This window comes from Bos taurus, chromosome 4 (assembly GCF_002263795.3).
Source record: "Bos taurus isolate L1 Dominette 01449 registration number 42190680 breed Hereford chromosome 4, ARS-UCD2.0, whole genome shotgun sequence".
Classification (NCBI taxonomy): Eukaryota; Metazoa; Chordata; class Mammalia; order Artiodactyla; family Bovidae; genus Bos; species Bos taurus.
Genome location: NC_037331.1, coordinates 23,018,863 through 23,040,086, shown reverse-complemented (window position 1 = coordinate 23,040,086; position 21,224 = coordinate 23,018,863). Strand labels below are relative to the sequence as shown.

Below are 21,224 nucleotides of genomic sequence, written 5' to 3'. Positions count from 1 at the left end.
GGTTTTTCCTGTGGTCATGTATGGATGTGAGAGTTGGACTGTAAAGAAAGCTGAGCGCCGAAGAATTGATGCTTTTGAACTGTGGTGTTGGAGAAGACTCTTGAGAGTCCCTTGGACTGCAAAGAGATGCAACCAGTCCATTCTAAAGGAGATCAGCCCTGTGTGTTCTTTGGAAGGAATGAAGATGAGGCTGAAACTCAAATACTTTGGCCACCTCATGTGAAGAGTTGACTCATTGGAAAAGACTCTGATGCTGGGAGGGATTGGGGACAGGAGGAAAAGGGGACAACAGAGGATGAGATGGCTGGATGGCATCACCGACTCGATGGACGTGAGTTTGAGTGAACTCCGGGAGTTGGTGATGGACTGGGAGGCCTGGCATGCTGCGATTCATGGGGTTGCAAAGAGTTGGACATGACTGAGCGACTGAACTGAACTGAACTGAACTGAATGATCCACCTGGCGTTTCATGTAGCAGATGATATATTGCTTTGGAACGTTTTGTTGCCCTTAAGTGCCTCTTATCACCTATTTAAATATATGATGATTATTAATTCTATTATTCCCATGTTGTGCTCTTAGTTTTTGAATGTATCTATGTACCATCTTTCCACCTTTCCCATAACCTCTCTGCTTAATTGTAAATGCCAAGTCCTTAATTCCAAATCTCTTTACTATTCCAGTGACACATTTCTCATTTTACCCTCTCTAGAATCTATCACTTGAACTATTGCCTTTACAAAATGGTTTTCTCATTTGGAATCCTTTTTTTTTTCTTCCTTTCAAGAGGCTCACAAACTCTCAGTCATGGATCACTATTATGATCCCATATTTCAGTCCCTACGATTTGAGCACAGCATAACCAGAGAGAAATCTCATAAATACACAAATTTTTGTCACTATAAATTCCTAACACCAGATATTTTTTTTCTTTTATTTTTTGATTGGCGTATAATTGCTTTACAAGGTTGTGTTGGTTTCTGCTGTACAACGACATGTATCAGTCATTAGTACACATGTATCCCTTCTCTTCTGAGCCTCCCTCCCAGTCTGCATCCCTCCCTCCCTCCAGGTCATCACAGAGCACAGAGCTGAGCTCCCTGTGCTGTACCACAGCTTCCTGCTGCTGCTGCTAAGTCGCTTCAGTCGTGTCCTACTCTGTGCAACCGCATAGACGGCAGACCACCAGGCTCCCCCGTCCCTGGGATTTTCCGGCAAGAGTACTGGAGTGGGTTGCCATTGCGGTTCTCCACAGCTTCCTGCTAGCTATCTAATTTACTCATGGTGACTGAACACCCACGGGCTTCCCTGGTTGCTCAGTGGTAAAGAATCTGCCTGCCAGTGTGAGATGGTTGTTCGATCCCTGGTTGGGGAAGATCCCTGGAGAAGGAAATGGCAACTCACTCCAGTATTCTTGCCTGGGAAATGCCATGGACAGGGGAGCCTGATGGGCTACAATCCATTTGGTCTCAAAGATAATGGATACAGCTTAGCAACTAAAGAACAACAGGCTAACACCCAGTATTAACATGGTCTTAACACCTCTTCAGCTTAAAAAAAAAAAAAAAAAAATCCCCTGAAAAGTATTTATTCTTGTTCCCGTCTCCTAGATCAGTTAAACTTTTGAAACCTCTTTTAGTTTATTCGTATCTTTCCCCTCTCTCTCAACAGATGACATTTTTTATTAACATCACACACACACACACACACATACACAACAGGCATTGTCTAACATAAAATGCCTCAGTTATTTCTCACACGATCCAAAACTCTTTATTACCCTTTTGGAGAATATATATTACTATATTCCAGTTGGAGCCCTTTGTCTGAGTGTTCCATAAGGAATCAAACTAATTGTATCTGAAAGTCAAATAATTATATTCTACCCAAATCTGCTTCTATGCCTATCATCTTTCTTGGTGAATGGAACCTGCATATTTATCAATTTCCCTACCTGAAAATCTTGGACTCTCCCTACCCTTCATTGCTTTTCTCCTCACGTTTAATTAATCGAAAAGTGCTCTCTGTTACTCGTTGTAACTTCTTCTCAAACGTTCTGCCAGTGTCATTTGACTCATCATTGTGTCATAGACTTTTAGTTAGCATGACTCCCAGCCAGGCCCTACCCTTCTGTGTGCAGAATGGTTTTTCTAACACAGCAGCCTGATAATATTATTTTGGGGTTCTGGCTTTCACTGTCACCTGGTGGAATGTTTTTTAAACCTTTATTTTCCAAGTAAATGTAAATCCTAGTTATTTAAAGTCAATTAAAGCTGAGTTCCTGGAGAAGGCAATGGCACCCCACTCCAGTACTCTTGCCTGGAAAATCCCATGGATGGAGGAGCCTGGTAGGCTGCAATCCATGGGGTCGCTAAGAGTCAGACATGACTGAGCGACTTCCCTTTCACTTTTCACTTTCACGCATTGGATAAGGAAATGGCAACCCACTCCAGTGTTCTCGACTGGAGAATCCCAGGGACGGGGGAGCCTGGTGGGCTACCGTCTATGGGGTCGCACAGAGTCGGACACGACTGTAGTGACTTAGCAGCAAAGCTGAGTTCTTTTGTTTGGGGATGGTACAGGAGAGGTCTAAGTACAGGGAAGTCCTAATCTTTCTGCCTCCCTCCTACCCCCTCATCACCCCCCGCTTCCCCAGGCTGGATACACCCCATCCTGAAGTGCCCTAGCTGAGCCTCCAGGGCCTGGGCAGGACAGTTAAGAAGGTGACAAAGTCTGAGTTTCATAGCATTAAGTCCATGCCATGGGCTTCCCATGGGCTTCCCAAGGGCTCAGCTGATAAAGAATCTACCTGCAATGCAGGAGACCTGGGTTCAATCCCTGGGTTCGGAAGATCCCCTGGAGAAGGGAAAGGCTACCCACTCCAGTATTCTGGCCTGGAGGATTACGTGGATTGTATAGTCCATGGGTTCGCAAAGTGAACACAATTGAATGACTTTCACTCCACTTCACTTCAAGCCCAATGCCATGCAGCTTGCAGGAGGTTTCCCAGATGGCACTAGTGGTAAAGAACCATCTGCCAATGCAGGAGACCTAAGAGATACATGTGCTATCCCTGGGCTGGGAAGATCCCCTGGAGGAGGGCGTGGCAAGGCACTCGGTATTTTTGCCTGGAGAATTGCATGGACAGAGGAGCCTGGTGGGCGAAAGTCCATGGAGTTGCAAAGAGTTGGGCATGACTGAGCATACACGCATGCAGGCACATGCAGCTTGCCTAGGCTGCCTCCAGCCCTCATTCTCTGTCTCCTTGCCCTATGCACCCAGATCCTTTTCATATCCAACTGTTAGCTGTGACTTAACATGTGCTTTGCTTACTCAGGACTCTGAACTTTTCTGCATGCTGTTTCCTCTGCCCTTATTTCACAGCAAACACAGTTCCTTCATGTCTCAGAGAGGGCTTTATTCTAATTCAAAAGGGTATGCTGTGTTCCGTATTAGGGATGCAGTGATGGGAGAGATGGGGTCCCTAGAGAATGCAGCTGGGAAGCACCGTGGGCACCCTTGTAAAAGTCCCACCATCTGACATCTGCAGGATAGCTGGCATATCCCTGCCTATCTCCAGCTCCCACCTGTGACTGTTGTAGCACATGCATTCCTAGGAATAACCCACTTCAGCTAAATTGTATTTCTTTTTGTATAAGATAGCAATTCACTGTAATATTTGTGACATTTGTAACATTTCTTTCTCTAAGAGTAGGGTGATTAGAAGAGGAGGTTGTATGGTTCATTAGATGCTTCAAACACTCATTCTGTATATTCCTGTTGGGTTCCCAGGGTCCAAAATATTAACTTTATAACAGTAAAGTGAAGTGAAGTGAAGTCGCTCAGTCGTCTCTGACTCTTTGCGACGCCATGGACTATAGCTCACCAGGCTTCTCCATCCATGGAATTTTCCGGGAATGAGTACTGAAGTGGATGGCCATTTCCTTCTCCAGGGGATCTTCCTGACCCAGGGATTGAACGTGGGTCTCCCACATTGCAAGCAGATGCTTTACCATCTGAGCCACCAGGGAATCTCCCTTATAACAGTAAAGGTTCTTTATTAGCCATCAGTTCAGTTTAGTTGCTCAGTTGTGTCCGACTCTTTGTGAACCTATGGACTGCAGCATGCCAGGCCTCCCTGTCCATCACCAACTCCTGGAGTTTACTCAAACTCATGCCCATTAAGTTGGATACCATCCAACTATCTCATCCTCTGTCGTCCCCTTCTCCTCCTACCCTCAAGCTTTCCCAACATCAGGGGCTTTTCAAATGAGTCAGCTCTTTGCATCAGGTGGCCAAAGTATTGGAGTTTCAGCTTCAACATCAGTCCTTCCAATGAACACCCAGGACTGATCTCCTTTAGAATGGACTGATTGGATCTCCTTGCAGTCCAAGGGACTTTCAAGAGTCTTCTCCAACACCACAGTTCAAAAGCATCAATTCTTCAGCGCTCAGCTTTCTTCACAGTCCAACTCTCACATCCATACATGGCCACTGGAAAAACCATAGCCTTGACTAGACAGACCTTTGTTGGCAAAGTAATGTCTCTGCTTTTGAATATGCTATCTAGGTTGGTCGTGACTTTCCTTCCACAGAGTAAGCGTCTTTTAATTTCATGGTTGCAATCATCATCTGCAGTGATTTTGGAGCCCCCAAAAATAAAGTCTGACACTATTTCCACTGTTTCCCCATCTATTTCCCATGAAGTGATGGGACCAGATGCCATGATCTTCGTTTTCTGAATGTTGAGCTTTAAGCCAACTTTTTCACTCTCCTCTTTTACTTTCATCGAGAGGCTTTTTAGTTCCTCTTCACTTTCTGCCATAAAGGTGGTGTCGTCTGCCTATCTGAGGTTATTGATATTTCTCCTGGCAATCTTGATTCCAGCTTGTGTTTCTTCCAGTCCTGTGTTTCTCGTGATGGACTCTGCATGTAAGTTAAATAAGCAGGGTGACAATATACAGCCTTGACGTACTCCTTTCCCTATTTGGAACCAGTCAGTTGTTCCATGTCCAGTTCTAACTGTTGCTTCCTGACCTGCATATAGGTTTCTCAAGAGGCAGGTCAGGTGATCTGGTATTCCCATCTCTTTCAGAATTTTCCACAGTTTATTGTCATCCACACAGGCAAAGGCTTTGGCATAGTCGATAAAGCAGAAGTAGATGTTTTTCTGGAACTCTGTTGCTTTTTCCACGATCCATCGGATGTTGGCAATTTGATCTCTAGTTCCTCTGCCTTTTCTAAAACCAGCTTGATTAATTTACAGAGCCTCAAATCAATCATAGGTATGGTTTACTTTGTGATGTGTTCTAAAAATATTTAGTAGCAAGCTAGAAAATATGCCATGATATTAGGTATTTGTTTTTATGCGCTAGACCAGAAGCCCTATGGAAATGGGATTTTCATCTGTGTTGTTCAATATTTGATCTTCAGTGCCTAGAACCTAATTTTACATGAATAACACTAAAGGTCTTTAATATTTATTTAGTTTTGGGACTCCCTGGTGGCTCAGCAGTAATGAATCCACTTACCAATGCAAGAGACCGTTTTTTTTTTTTTTTTTTATCCCTCTGTTGGGAAGATCCCCTGAAGAAGGAAATGGCAACCCACTCCAGTATTCTTGCCTGGGAAATCCAGAGACCTTGCTGGGCTACAGTCCATGGGGTTGTAAAAGAGTCAAACATGACTAAGTGGCTAGCTAACAACAACATGCTTATAAAGAATATGCTAGTTGCATATCTATTAAACGAAAAGAAAAATCATTCATAATCCATTTCCCTATGAGAATGCAGGTAAAGATTTGGTAAATATGTATTTTTATGTGTGCATGCTTATACATGCAAGCCAGTGTATACAAAGTCTTCTCACAAACCTGTATTAAGTGGATGGCCCAAGGACTGATCTGAATGGAAGGTGAACATTTAAGAGCTCTCAGCTATGGCTAGGATCTCTAATTTCCTTCCAGAAGTTTATGAAATAATCAATGTAGTTACTCTCAAGAGTCTTGAAAACCAGAGTCTTAAAAGGTCATTTATTGAGAGGCAGGAGACAGATTTCACTGATTTGGTTTTTGCTCTCTAGCGCCGCAAAAGTATACTTAAAGCTTAAAATAATCCTGCATCAGGTTGCCTTTTAAATTGTCGGTGCACAACTGGTCTTTGTTTTCTTGAATGCAAAATGGAAATAATGTCTGACTTACTGGGTCGTGTGAGACTCAAAAATGTAATTTACATTAACAGTGCCAGCTATTACTGTTATTCACAAACAGGTCATTTTTCTATATTTCAGTTTGCAAATACAGTGCAGTTTTTTCCCCCTTACAATATCATACACCCAGAAAGAATATATTAAAATTTAAAGAGTATTATTAGGGACTTCCCTGGTGTTACAGTGGATAAGAATCTGCCTGGCAGTGCAGGAGACATGGGTTCAATTCCTGGTCCAGGAGGGTCCTGTATGCCGTGGAGTGACTAAACCCATGGGCCCCAAATACTGAGCCAGTGCTCTAGAGCCTGAGAGCCACAACTGCTGAAGCCTTGTGGGCCCTAGAGCACATGCTTTGCCAAAAAACAAGCGCCACATGAGAAGCCTGTACACTGCAGCTAGAGAGTAGCCCCTACTCTCTTCAGCTAGAGAGAAGCCTGCATGCAGCAATGAAGAGCCAGCACAGCCAAATTAGTTAATGATTTAATTAAAAATAAAAAGTATTATGGAGATTTCATTTCGATGTGACAAATACAGGAATTTTGGTAACATGACTTTTCACATGTGATGGTTTTATTCCCACACTCAGAGTATATTTAGGGAACTGAGATTAATTCAACCAACTCTCAATACGCTGCCTGTGGACAATGTGTCACCTGCACTGTGGTTGCCACGAGCTCAAGGTACCACTGAAATCTAAATTTAACAATCAATTAAAACAATTCAGTTCTTTACTCAAATACCAGCCACGTCTCACGCCCTAAACAGCTGTGTGTGGTTAATAGCACTGTATTAAACAGTGCAATGTGTAGAACATTTCTATCATTGCAGAATATTATACTGGTCAGGACTGATAGAAAAGTATTGTTTTTACTGCTTTTTGAAAAGAGCCTGAAGTTTGAAATAAGACGTGCTTGTATGCTCAGTCACTGAGTCGTGTCCGACTCTTTGTGACCCCTGGGATTGTAGCCCACCAGGCCCCTCTGTCCATGGGATTTTTGTAGGCAGAAAGACCGGAGTGGATGGCCATTTCCTTCTCCAGGTGGTCTTCCTGACTCAGGGACTGAACTCACATCTCCTGTGTCTTCTGCATTGGCCGGAAGATTCTTTACCACTGAGCCACCTGGGAAGCCTCGATATGTGATTATACTATGTGATAAACTGCTTGAGAAGCCCGATAAATTTCTGCAAATTGAACCAGTATAAAAACTGGAAAAACCAAGTTACCAGAGTGTTTTCTTGCGTGATAACTTTAGAATTTTAATTTGTGTTATTAGTTTTGAATATTTCATTTTAATAGAGGAATGGAAATAATGGAGATAACACTACTGTTTTCATTTTCTGTAATGCTAGTGTTTGAAGATAAAATAAACTGGAGCAGAGACGGTAATTGAACATGTACCAAGACAGATTTGCTAATAATTGAACCTTGAGACTGGAATTAAATGTATCTATTAGAACAGAACCTTTAAAGTCATTGTTTCAAGAAATGGAGTATCCATATCAGAATACAATGAAAATAAGGTGTTTGAAGAATTTGTTGGTTATTAACAATATTCAATTTGACTAATGTTAATTGTTTTTGTACTTAAAACTTTGCAGAGAAGAATGTTTATATATATATATGTATATATACATATATATAAAATCATCATAAAAGCAGAAAAATGCCATCAGAGTACAATTTAATTATTCCCAATAAAACTAATAGACTCTAATTGCCATGCTTATTTTTCACTTATTTTGTACTTGGTTGTACCTTGTAATATATGTTATATGTGTATAGCTATATATGGGTCTGCAGACATAAATGGCATGTGTGCAGGTGTATATACTTCAATTTTGTGGGTTAATATTTAAAGAAGCATAACCTTGGGCAAGTCAGAGAATGTGTGAATTTGGATGTCAATCACATGATCTTCAGGACTAAATATTGACCACTTAAGGCAAAACAAACACACCTTGCTTTTATACCTAGCTTCACATACAGTTCCAGTTGTGAACAGAGAGTTTCACCAGTGACTGGATGGGTTCAAATGGGCTTTGTTAAAGGGAAGTAGGCTTTTGAGCCTCTTCTTCAGAGGCTATTACTGCTAAAGAGAAGTGTAGGTTTCCATTTACCATCTCACTTCATGAGATGCTATAGGCAGGAAACCAGGCTTGCCATGTTCATTTGCCATTTGCACAGTCTCCTGTGTTTTCTGTAGAACCCGTAGCACAGACGGCTTAAAAGGAAAAAGACTTTTCTTCAGGGAAGTGTACTTTCTGAGAGATGAGTAAGTACTGGGTAAGACCTACAGCCAAATTTAGGGACAGGAAAAAATTTTTTACAGGGTAGAGTACGGATGTAAAAATAACCTCTGTGAAGACAGATTGAGGCCCTATGACCTGTTTTCAAAATATTAAATGAAAAAATAAACATTTTCATCACATAAGAAAGAGTGGGCTGATCTAAGGGAGAAGGTTGGGGCAGGAACCATCCCAAGCTTTTTTAATGCCATACCTTAAGGTTTAGTAGTCCAGCTCTCTATATTTTTTTGTTGTTGTTGTAAAGTAATTGTGAAAAAGGCCTTTGACATTTTATTTGTTTTCTCTGATGCACCCTATAAATCTTTGCAAAAAGTATACATTTTACCTCTCAAGTTTAGCTGAAATAGGGCTTAAGGAGAATTGGAATTAGTTCTTCATTGTGTGTTGTCATATATGCCCATAATTTCTTTTTTAATAACTTTTCAGTTCTTTTATATGTGAAATTATGATGCAATTCAAGGCATCATAAAACTTTTAGTTTACAACATATCATGAATTGCAAATGGCAGATGGTCATTTTGTCAAGCAGAAGCAATCTTAGTAGAGTAGCATGTTTCTTGACCAAAAGTAGTATTAAATTTAAATTATACATTTATGTTCATGTTCAGTATGTACATGACATACAAGAAAGGCAAGCAGAAAACTGTGATACTCATGTTCTCCAAATTTTTTTGTTCAGTATTATGAAAACTGATACTGAGATACCATAACCTTAATTTTATAAATACAGATGATCATAAATGAAAAGATGTAAGTGAAAATGGATACTTTTTGTCTTTCTTCCAGATGAATGTGATGACACACGCTTTTTATTCTTTCTTATTTTGTGCTGAGTTGTAGTGTAAAATAATTAAATGTAACTTATTAAAGCATTTCGCTGCCATAAAGGGGGGGGCATGGAAGAGAGGATTAGCTCATCATGCAGGATGAGTTAGGTCATAGTTTATCCAACCATAATTCAAGTGCTGTGTTCTCCAAGTCTGGAAGTTATGGCCATGTGAAGGATCAGTGCCAAAATGTCTTTTATCATAGACTGAGACTGCTTATTCCTACAGCTGGTGAGGCTTTAGATGGTTAGTTAGAAGTAGTCAGGTATTTTCTTTTTAAAGCTCAGAATTGTCTTCTATTCTCTGCCCTTGGTTTATAAAAGTGACCATATTACTTTGCATTAGATATACAGTGACACTTTTGTCAAGGGGAGAAATCAATTTATAACATATATATATATGTGTGTGTGTGTATCTTTTTCAATAACGGTGAACAGAAGTAGCATTAATGTGAAGCATAAAGGTATATTTGAAATAAGGCTTTGGTAAAAATGAAAGATATAAAGCACTGTTTTTCAAACTGTGGATTTGAAAACTGTGGCCCATAATGAATTCAACTTAAGGGATCTTTGACAAAAGAATTTTAAGAATGAAATAGAAGAGAATAGGTTAACAAAGGAAAGAAAATAATGGCACATGTAGGAAACCTACTAGTATATGTGTGTGTTTGTATTTGTGCTGGATTAAGATTTGATGCTTTTGAACTGTGGTGTTGGAGAAGACTCTTGAGAGTCCCTTGGACTGCAAGGAGATCCAACCAGTCCATTCTGAAGGAGATCAGCCCTGGGATTTCTTTGGAAGGAATGATGCTAAAGCTGAAACTCCAGTACTTTAGCCACCTCATGCGAAGTGTTGACTCATTGGAAACTCTGATGCTGGGAGGGATTGGGGGCAGGAGGAAAAGGGGACGACAGAGGATGAGATGGCTGGATGGCATCACTGACTCGATGGACGTGAGTCTGAGTGAACTCCGGGAGTTGGTGATGGACAGGGAGACCTGGTGTGCTGTGATTCATGGGGTCGCAAAGAGTTGGACACGACTGAGCGACTGAATTGAACTGAAGATGTAAATTGTTTTTCTTACTTTTTCTTCCTATTGGCCTTGAACAAAAATAGTCTGTAAGCTATTAATGTAGACTAAAGAGGACAAATTTGCTACTTATGAAACTCTAGCAATTAATTTCACTAAGGTTGTTTCTCATCTGTAAAGTGGTAATAATGCAGTCTCCTTCACAGGGGTAATGGGAGAGTTAAGTAAGATGATGTTTCATGTTCAAGTGCCCAGCATGGTTCCTACCACATATCATACACTCAGTAAATGACACATTTTCTTAGTAGTAACCTTGTGACTACTAAACTAACTTCTGACTTTTCATAATACATGAAACTGTATTCCTGGATATCTTGAAATGGCTGAAGGAAATGACAGGTATTTTATCAAAGTTACACATGGAAGGAAATAAACTGGAGCAACAGATGTCGTTAGGTTGAGGTGTGCTGGTGAATGACAGATGAATGACCGGTGTTTAGACTGTATTTGGTTAAGGTTATTCCTTCCGTTCCAGTAACTCCTGGTTGATTAGGAACTATGTAGCCATTTGCCCCATTAGGCATCTCACCCTCATGCTTTTCATATGACCAAACAGACCTCAAAGGATGATCGGGGTTTACCTTGTCAGATGCATATGGTCTTGTTTTAGAGGCTTCTCTCATAAGATGGAACTATTTATTGTGAAAAGGTCTCAGCTTATTTATCATCATCCAGATAATCTGCAGTCATCAGCTCTTATGACTAGGCATTCACGTTCACTACCCTTGACTTGGGGGTTTCCCTGGTGGCTCAGACGGTAAAGTGTCTATCTGCAATGCAGGAGATACAGTTCAATCCCTGGGTTGGGAAGATTCCCTGGAGAAGGAAATGGCAGCCCAATCCAGTATTCTTGCCTGGAAAATCCCATGGACGGCGGAGCCTGGTAGGCTACTGTCCATGGGGTCACAAAGAGTCGGACACGACTGAGCGACTTCATTTCACCCACTTCTTCACCCTTGTCTTGGAATAGGCACAAAGAATAGGTGTCAGAAATAAAGTATGGACCGTATTTAAACTGCAGTTGTGTAGTCTTACCTCGCTAATTAAATCTGTCATGTTTATCCAGGTTTTTTTGTATGTTCTTTTTCTCTTGCCCATGGGAAGATTCCTTGATGGTGAAAAGGATGTCTTTTGCATGACTGGACATAAATGCATGTTTTTATGTATGAATGATACCTGGTTGTCAGTATATAAATCATATTGTGACGGATTCACATTTCCTCAGCTTTTTTTTTTTTAAATGAAAGACCATTTTTCAGTCTTCCAAATGATTTACAGCTGTCACTGCCTAAAGTGGAGAAAGGTGGAATAGGGAAGTAGTGCTTCGTGCTTTGGATTCTGTCCACCAACCAACCCTGGGCTACAGAATTCTGACCCACATACCCTCCAGTGAGTCTGCAGAGCAGCCCCCGTGTCCCTGAATGCCAAAGAACTCTATATTACTTAAAAGAGTCATGGAATGTCTGTCTCTGTTATACTAGTACCAGAGGTTTGGGTTGTTTGATGCCTTAGAAACATACAGTTCTTTATATGGTCTATGCAATCGTTATCTCTCCATTTCCCTTTTTTGTTTGTTTGTTTGAGAGCACTGTGAATTTCTTTAAGTATGTAAAGACAAATATTTTTTTTTTCCAGGTCTGAAAATGAACAAAGGTGCCATCACCCCTCCTCGTACTTCTCCAGCAAACACGTGTTCCCCAGAAGTAATCCATCTGAAGGATATAGTCTGTTACCTGTCTCTCCTTGAAAGAGGAAGACCTGAGGATAAACTGGAGTGTATGTGCTTCTTCATTTAATTTACTTATCATGATTGGGGTGGTGGAAGGGGCTGGATATTGACAAACTTAAAATTGTTTCTACTATGGTTGCCTACATTCTTATTAAATGAAGTGACCTTGGTTATTAATAATAAAAAATCCTCCAACTGAAAATCAGACAGTTAAAAGATATTAAGAATCTAGCAATTTTAGGTTATTATTGATCAAAGTCCATTTATTACTGAGTATTTGAGTAAGTTTATCAATTGACCTATTTTTTAAATTTACTCAGTTTGTTAACCAGGTTATGTTGAAAAGTATCTTTTGTGTTCTTTTGAAAACATACTTACTTCTAATATATAAAAGATCTTCTCATTAGTCAGAAAGAGGGTTCAGTTCATTATACACAGTCAACCTGAGCCTTTCTCTTTGGAAATCTTCCTTGAAACCTTCTGCACTAAATTTCTTTGCTAGGAACAAATAATTTCTTAAATGCCAAATATGAGAGTTTCATTTCTAGAAACTGACTCTGAATATTATAATTAAAGAATAGCTATTTTCCTTCTAGCATGTAGCAGGCACTTCTGATAGAGAATTTCAATCTAGTTGAAAGGAAATGTGATCTCTTTAAGAAAATACAGTTACTGAGCTCTCTCTGGTGGCGGACTGTACTCATTACAAGGCAGGAAAATACTTTTTTTAAACCTTTACTGTAAGCCCAATCATTTAATAATCTATTCTGTCTCTAAAGTCCTTGCTAAATAGAGAGCTGGTGGTTTGCTCGGTAATCTGATTAGCCTGGTTATAATAGATAGCATTAAAATGAATTAAATATTCTTGCTACTGGGATGATAGTAAAGACAATGAATCCTAAATTTGATATTTCTAAATCAAATGTAGAATATTATGAGAGCTCAGAATTATGGTTAGGTAGCATGCTTGGTTAAATTTAATGATAACTTTTTAAAAATATTTCTGTTACTAATAAAGAATTTAATATATGATTATTTAAGTCACACCTGCTTAGGTTATGAATAAACCATATTAACATCATTCTTTAAATACATATTTATTAGTTCTAAATGTTGAATATTTGCATTTCAAGATTTATTTGTATTCCTAAGAACCTGTAGAAATCTCTCTCATTCCAAAATAAATATTAATGTTTAGTGAATTTCTATTGAAGTAAAGGCCAGCAAGAAAGTTTTCTCAGGTGTTATCAGGGCCAGGTTTGGGATGATTTTAAAAATCCAAAGACAAATATTCTATTCCAGGTCTGAGAATGAATAAAGACAACATCACTTCTCCTAACACGGTCTTTGTGTTCCAGTTTAATTATTTTTAGGCCAACTGGAAGTATTTTGTTTTTAAGGTAGAATTCCTAAGAGGTATGTTTTGGTATGTTTTAAGTTCTCTGTTTAAATCTTTGAATCCATAGTCTTTGTCCACTATTGCAAGGCAGAATGTTAACCCAGGAATGATTCAAAAACATTGGAAAAATCAAGTCAAACCTGACCTGTCGCTCACCTTTCTTCAGTGTTATCAATCCCCTTCTGTCTGTTCTTTGAGTTTTCCAGCAATTTTTTGAACTTATAACATTCAGTTGCATTTTCTTTTTGCCTTAACCATATCTTTAGATTTTCCTCATAGACAGACCTGTTAGCTCCTGACATTACTGCTGTGGTTTTTTACCAGGTCTGCAAAGTAAATGCATTTCAATTTCAGAAGCACATGAAGGTACCAGCTATGTTGTGGTTTTCTTCTCTACCATCCTTAAGTTTGGAGGACTTTAACCTGGTTCTTACTCATCTGGAGCTTGTGTTTGTGTCTGTTTTTTAAATGCCAGTGCTTGGCTCCTTGCTCTACCAATTAAATCAGAAACATTTCTTTCATGTACTTCCCTAGCCATGTACTTATACATTTTCCCTTTTACAATTGCACATTTACAAATTCCTATATGCAGGTCAGGAAACAAAAGTTAGAACTGCACATGGAACAACAAAATGGTTCCAAATAGGAAAAGGAGTTCGTCAAGACTGGATATTGTCACCCTGCTTATTTAACTTCTATGCAGAGTACATCATGAGAAACACTGCGCTGGAAGAAGCACAGGCTGGAATCAAGATTGCTGGGGGAAATATCAATAACCTCAGATATGCAGATGACACCACCCTTATGGCAGAAAGTGAAGAGGAACTAAAAAGCCTCTTGATGAAAGTGAAAGAGGAGAGTGAAAAAGTTGGCTTAAAGCTAAACATTCAGAAAACTAAGATCATGGCATCTGGTCCCATCATTTCTTGGGAAATAGATGGGGAAACAGTGTCAGACTTTATTTTTCTGGGCTCCAAAATCACTGCAGATGGTGATTGCAGCCATGAAATTAAAAGATGCTTACTCCTTGGAAGGAAGGTTATGACCAACCTAGACAGCATATTCAAAAACAGAGGCATTACTTTGCCAACAAAGGTCCGTCTAGTCAAGGCTATGGTTTTTCCAGTGGTCATGTATGGATATGAGAGTTGGACTGTGAAGAAAGCTGAGTGCTGGAGAGTTGATGCTTTTGAACTGTGGTGTTGGAGAAGACTCTTGAGCGTCCCTTGGACTGCAAGGAGGTCCAACCAGTCCATCCTAAAGGAGATCATGGGAAGGACTGATGCTAAAGCTGAAACTCCAGTACTTTGGCCACCTCATGCGAAGAGTTGACTCATTGGAAAAGACTCTGATGCTGGGAAGGATTGGAAGCAGGAGGAGAAGGGGACGACAGAGGATGAGATGGCTGGATGGCATCACTGACTCGATGGACATGAGTTTGAGTAAACTCCAGGAGTTGGTGATAGACAGGGAGGCCTGGCGTGCTGCGATTCATGGGGTCGCAAAGAGTTAGACACGACTGAGCGACTGAACTGAACTGAACTGAACTGAACATTCATATGTTGTATTACAGTTACAGATTCTGAAAAGGTTTTCAATAAGTTTTTTAAAAAAATTTAATGGTTGTTAATTGGTGTGCCTGTGTACTTAGTCACTTAGTTGTGTCTGACTCTTGTGACCCCACGGACTGTACCCCCTCAGGCTCCTCTGTCCATGGGATTTCTCAGGCAATAACACTGAAGTGAATTGCCATTTCCTTCTCCAAGGAATCTTCCCAACCCAGGAATCGAAACAGCATCTCCTGCAGCTCCTGCATTGCAGGAGGATTCTTTATCATTGAGCCATCAAGGAAACCCCTGGTAGTTAATTTAATACATACTTATTTCCAAAATGGTTATGACTTATTAAACACAATATATACTAGAGAGAAGAAACTAAGAAAATTAAAATTACCACAAAGTGGATATGATGAAGCACCTGATATAATTAACTTTTGCAGCTGAGTGTTATTTTGGAATCTCAGTTTTCAAGTAGGTAAGTAATAAAGGAGTAGAGACACATTGCCTTAGGTCAGAGATTCTTGAACTTTATCACATGTAGAATCATCTGTAGGACTTATGAACACACTTACTGGGCCCCAACTCCAGTATATGTCATTCATCAGGCTTGGAATGGGATTTTAGAATTTTCAGGTCATGCTTATGTGGCAGGGACCACACTTTGAGAAGCATTGGTTTATGCAATTCTTTTTGTCTAATGAAAATACATAACACACACACACACATACACAGACACACAATTCACCTGAAACTACAATTGTTTCTTGGAGTTGTCGGTGACAGCATTCGATATGCTTTTCCCTGGATTATTAGAGAAGGAAATGGCAACCCACTCCAGTATTCTTGCCTGGAGAATCCCATGGACAAAGGAGCTTGGCAGGCTACAGTCCATGGGGAGTCGGACACGACTGGGTGACTTTCACTTCACTTGCCTGGGTTATTACATAAATGAATGGCACTGTTTTAAATTTCTTCCCCCCACAAAACAATGTTTTATAAATCTATTCAGTGATTGCTGCCACTTCTAATCTCTCCATCTCTCTTTGCCAGGCATTTACAAAATGTTTAGAAGAAAGCATTTTTTTTTTCCATTGAAAGGAAACTAACAAACCAAAGCTCTTGAACTTTCCCCTGATTACATCATCTTCAACTTGCTTTCCATCACTGATCTTTAACTCAGTCCTAGTGCCCAAATGTGGACTTTGCAGGTACTGAGACCACCCTCACCCCTGATCAATACAAGATATTTATTCACCTGCTCCCATGCACCCTTGGAAAGTATGTGTGCACACATGTGTGTGCGTGTCCTGAAGTTGTGGAGGAATTCTATTTTTATGTCTCCTCGTTGGCACAAGTTACCAACCATCCAGACACATAGATGAGAACATTGTGCCAGGGCCGACTTGCCCTCTTCCCCTTAAGCCCACAACAGTGCTTTATGGAGAGTCATTCAGTACATCCCTCTTAGGGTCTCCTTACATTCCTCCAGTTCTATGACCTCTCCTCCATTTTATTTCAGCCGCTCACTTTCGTTGCTATACCCTAAAACCTGTAAGGCTTCCCAGGGGGTGCTAATGGTAAGGAACCCGCCTGCCAATACAGGGGACAGAAGAGACGCAGGTTCAATCCCTGGGTCGGGGAAGATTCCCCTGGAGGAGGGCATGGCAACCCATTCCAGTGTTCTTGCCTGGAGATCCCATGGACAGAGGAAGCCTAGTGGTCTACAGTCATAGGGTCGAAAAGGGTCAGACATGACGGGGACGAATTAGCACACATGTGCAAGCCTTGTAATTTCCAAAGACTACTCTTATTTGAAAAATTTAAATTCTGGGATTTTACTCGTACCACAGCCTGTGTTCACTTAACTTACTTTCCAACTTTTGATTTAAATATTTATAGCACAATTCTCGAGAACTTGAACCCTTCATTTCACTAATTGAATGAATCTTAGCTTTGACCCTTACTATCTAAGTAATCTGGGCACATGTGTAAAACCTCTTAGGCCTTAGTTTCCTCAGCTGTAAAACTGATATAATAGTAATGTCTATCTTGTATGTTTCCTACGGGAATTAAATGAACCATTATTTGCTTACTTAAATTCCTTTACATTTATGTGAATGTTAAGTGAAATAAAAATGAGAATTCTCACCCCCTGACCACTTCCTCTTGAGCTTGCCTGCATTTTTTGCATCTCCCACCCCATCATGTAAAGACTGATTCATAATCCTTGAGGTCAACCATTCCTTCTCACTTAGGTTTGGACAATACAGTTTATTTGCTAATATACTAAGCTGCCAGAGATATTGTGAAATAAAAATACAATTCAATGGATTATAACTCTACTCACAAACCTCAGCTGGCCTTCAGTGCCTTTATTGTTTCTCTAATCATTTATTTTACTCTAGTTAGAAGTTCATTTAGGTGTTTTGTAACTTCAAACACCTACTATGTAATCATCATTTCCCTGAGCTGTGAATTCTTGTAACTTCCTAAAACTTGTCAGCTTCTACACCTGTACTTTCCTCTTTCTCTTCTGACTCAGGATGAATGTGTGTCTTTGATCATTCCCTACTGAGTAACACACAAAAGTGAGCCCTTAACTTTGCATCCGTATACAAATCTAGCTCCACAATTTGACCCCAACCTACTTGGCCCATCTTGCATTTGGCTTTGATCTGCATAAAAAGTCCCAGGCTCATGAATCTACTTTTTAATCACTGGACAAACCCGGAGCTTTTCCAGCTTCATGCCTTTGCTTAAAATGTGCCTTTGCTAGATATGTATATGTTTCCCATGGTATATTAGATCCAGTCTGTGCGTACATGATAAGTTGCTTCAGTTGTGTCCGACTCTTTGCAACTCCATGGACTGTAGCCCGCCAGGCTCCTCTGTCCATGGGATTCTCCCACCAGGGAATCTTCCCAACCCAGGGATTGAACTTGCGTCTCTAATGTCACCTGCATTGGCAGATGGGTTCTTTACCACTATCTCCATTTGGTATAGTCTGCACTTAAAGCCCTGCTCACATCATGAATCGTGTTGCCATTTCTAATTGAAGTATTTCACTCTCCTTCCTTGTACCCTTATGCTGGGTATAACTTCCCACTGTAGTACCTACCACTTGTGTCTGTGTACTTTTCAAAAGATAGGTGCTCGATTAAGGATAGTTATATGGAACTGCAGACTATGGGTGCTTGACAAGAGAAAAATAATGGAAATTATTGAAGGTATCTCAGATAACCATTATATCTACTGCTGTGGGCAAGAATCCTTAGAAGAAATGGAGTAGCCATCATAGTAAACAGAAGAGTCCTAAATGCGGTACTTGGATGCAATCTCAAAAATGACAGAATGATCTCTGTTTGTTTCCAAGGCAAACCATTCAATATCACAGTAATTCAAGTCTATGCCCCGACCAGTAATGCTGAAGAAGCTGAAGTTGAATGGTTCTATGAAGACCTACAAGACCTTCTAGAACTAATATCCAAAAAAGATGTCCTTTTCATTATAGGGAACAGGATGCAAAAGGAGGAAATCAAGAAATACCTGGAGTAACAGGCAGATTTGGCCTTGGTGTACAAAACAAAGTAGGTCAAAGACTAATAGAGTTTCGCCAAGAGAACGCACTGGTCATAGCAAACACCCTCTACCAACAACACAAGAGAAGACTCTACACATGGACATCACCAGATGGTCAATACCAAAATCAGATTGATTATATTCTTTTCAGCTGAAGATGGAGAAGCTCTATACAGTCAGCAAATACAAGACTGGGAGTTGACTGTGACTCAGATCATGAACTGCTTATTGCCAAATTTAGACTTAAATTGAAGAAAGTAGGGAAAACCACTAGACCATTCAAGTATGACTAAATCAAATACCTTACAATTATACAGTGGAAGTGACAGATAGATTCAAGGGATTAGATCTGATAGAGTGCTTGGAGGTTTGTGGACAGAGGAGGTTTGGATAGATGGATGGATGGAGGTTTGTGACATTGTATAAGAGGCAGTGATCAAGACCATCCCCAAGAAAAAGAAATGCAAAAACGCAAAATGGCTGTCCGAGGAGGCCTTATAAATAGCTGGGAAAAGAAGAGAATCTAAAGTCAAGGAGAAAAGGAAAGATATACCCATTTGAATGCACAGTTCCAAAGAATAGCAAGGAGAGATAAGAAAGCCTTCCTCAGCGATCAAGGCAAATAAATAGAGGAAAACAATAAAATGAGAAAGACTAGAGATCTCTTCAAGAAAATTAGAGATACCAAGGGAATATTTCATTCACAGATGGGCACAATAAAGGACAGAAATTGTATGGACCTAACAGAAGCAGAAGATATTAAGAAGAGGTAGCAAGAATATACAGAAGAACTGTACAAAAAAGATCTTCATGACCCAGATAACCAAGATAGTGTGATCACTCACCTTGAGCCAGACATCCTGGAGTCAGAAGTCTTGTGGGCCTTAAGAAGCATTACTATGAACAAAGTTAGTGGAGGTGATGGAATTCCAGTTGATCTATTTCAATTCCTAAAAGATGATGCTGTGAAAGTGCTGCACTCAATATGCCAGCAAATTTGGAAAACTCAGCAGTGGCCACAGGACTGGAAAAAGTCAGTTTTCATTCCAATCACAAAGAAAGGCAATGTCAAAGAATGTTCAAACTACCACACAATTGCACTCATCTCACACGCTAGTGAAGTAATGCTCAGAATTCTCCAAGCCAGGCTTCAACAGTATATGAACCATGAACTTCCAGATGTTCATGCTGGATTTAGAAAAGGCAGAGGAACCACAGATTAAATTGCCAACATCTGTTGTATCATTGAAAAAGAAAGAGTTCCAGAAAAACAGCTACTTCTGCTTTACTGACTACTCCAAAGCCTCTGACTTTTTGGATAACAACAAGCTGTGAAAAATTCTTAAAGAGATGGGAATGCCAGACCACCTGATCTGCCTCTTGGGAAATCTGTATGCAGGTCAAGAAGCAATAGTTAGAACTGTACATGGAACAACAGACTGGTTCCAAATCAGGAAAGGAGTACATCAAGTCTGTATATTGTCACCCTGCTTATTTAACTTATATGCAAAGTACATCATGAGAAACGCTGGGCTGGAGGAAGCACAAGCTGGAATCAAGATTGCCGGGAGAAATATCAATAACCTCAGATATGCAGATGACACCACCCTTATGGCAGAAAGCGAAGAAGAACTGAAGAGCCTCTGATGAAAGTGAAAGAGGGAGTGAAAAAGTTGGCTTAAAACTCAACATTCAGAAAACTAAGATCATGGTATCTAGTCCCATCACTTCATGTCAAATTAATGGGGAAACAATGGAAACAGTGACACTTTATTTTGGGGGGCTCCAAAATCACTGTGGATGGTGACTGCAGCCATAAAATTAAAAGATGCTTGCTCCTTCTTAGAAAAGCTATGATCGACCTAGACAGCATATTAAAAAGCAGAGACATTGCTTTGCCAACAAAAGTCTGTCTAGTCAAAGCTATGGTTTTTCCAGTACTCATGTATTGATGTGAGTGTTGGACCATAAAGAAAGCTGAGTACCGAAGAATTGATGCTTTTGAACTGTGGTGTTCAAAAGAAGACTCTTGAGAGTCACTTGGACTGCAAGAAGATCAAACCAGTCCATCCTAAAGAAAATCAGCCTGAATATTCATTGGAAGGACTGATGATGAAGTTGAAACTCCCATATTTTACCACCTGATGCAAAGAACTGACTCACTGGAAAAGACCCTGATTTCTTCTCTCTGGATTGCAATGAAATGTCCAGTAATGAGTTATGAGATGTCTATAGTTTTGGGGTGACTTTGGGAAGCCTTTATCTTGAAGCTCAGGGCTGTGTTCCTTTGTTGCTGGAGAGTTTGCTTGGTATGTCTTGCCCTGGCACTTATTGGCCCTTGTGTGGTGCTTGGTTTCAGTGTCGGTATGGAGGCATTTGATGAGCTCCTGTCAATTAATGTTCCTTGGAGTCAGGAGTTCCCTGGAGTCAGGGTTTGGACTTAAGTCTCCTGCTTCCGGTTATCGGTCTTATTTTTACAGTACTTTCAAAACTTCTCCTTCTATACAGCACCATTGATAAAACATCT

At 40.2% G+C, this 21,224-nt stretch overlaps 1 protein-coding gene across 9 annotated transcripts in view; it reads left to right on the top strand.

Annotated features, from left to right (window-relative positions):
- Positions 1-21,224, top strand: part of DGKB (diacylglycerol kinase beta) — an 875,335-nt gene that overhangs the window by 222,206 nt on the left and 631,905 nt on the right. For all 9 annotated transcript variants that reach the window (XM_059885674.1, XM_059885677.1, XM_015468340.3 and 6 more), the window contains one exon: positions 12,067-12,207. In XM_059885674.1, the coding sequence (XP_059741657.1) occupies positions 12,067-12,207 (141 nt within the window). The remainder of the gene's footprint in view (positions 1-12,066; positions 12,208-21,224) is intronic.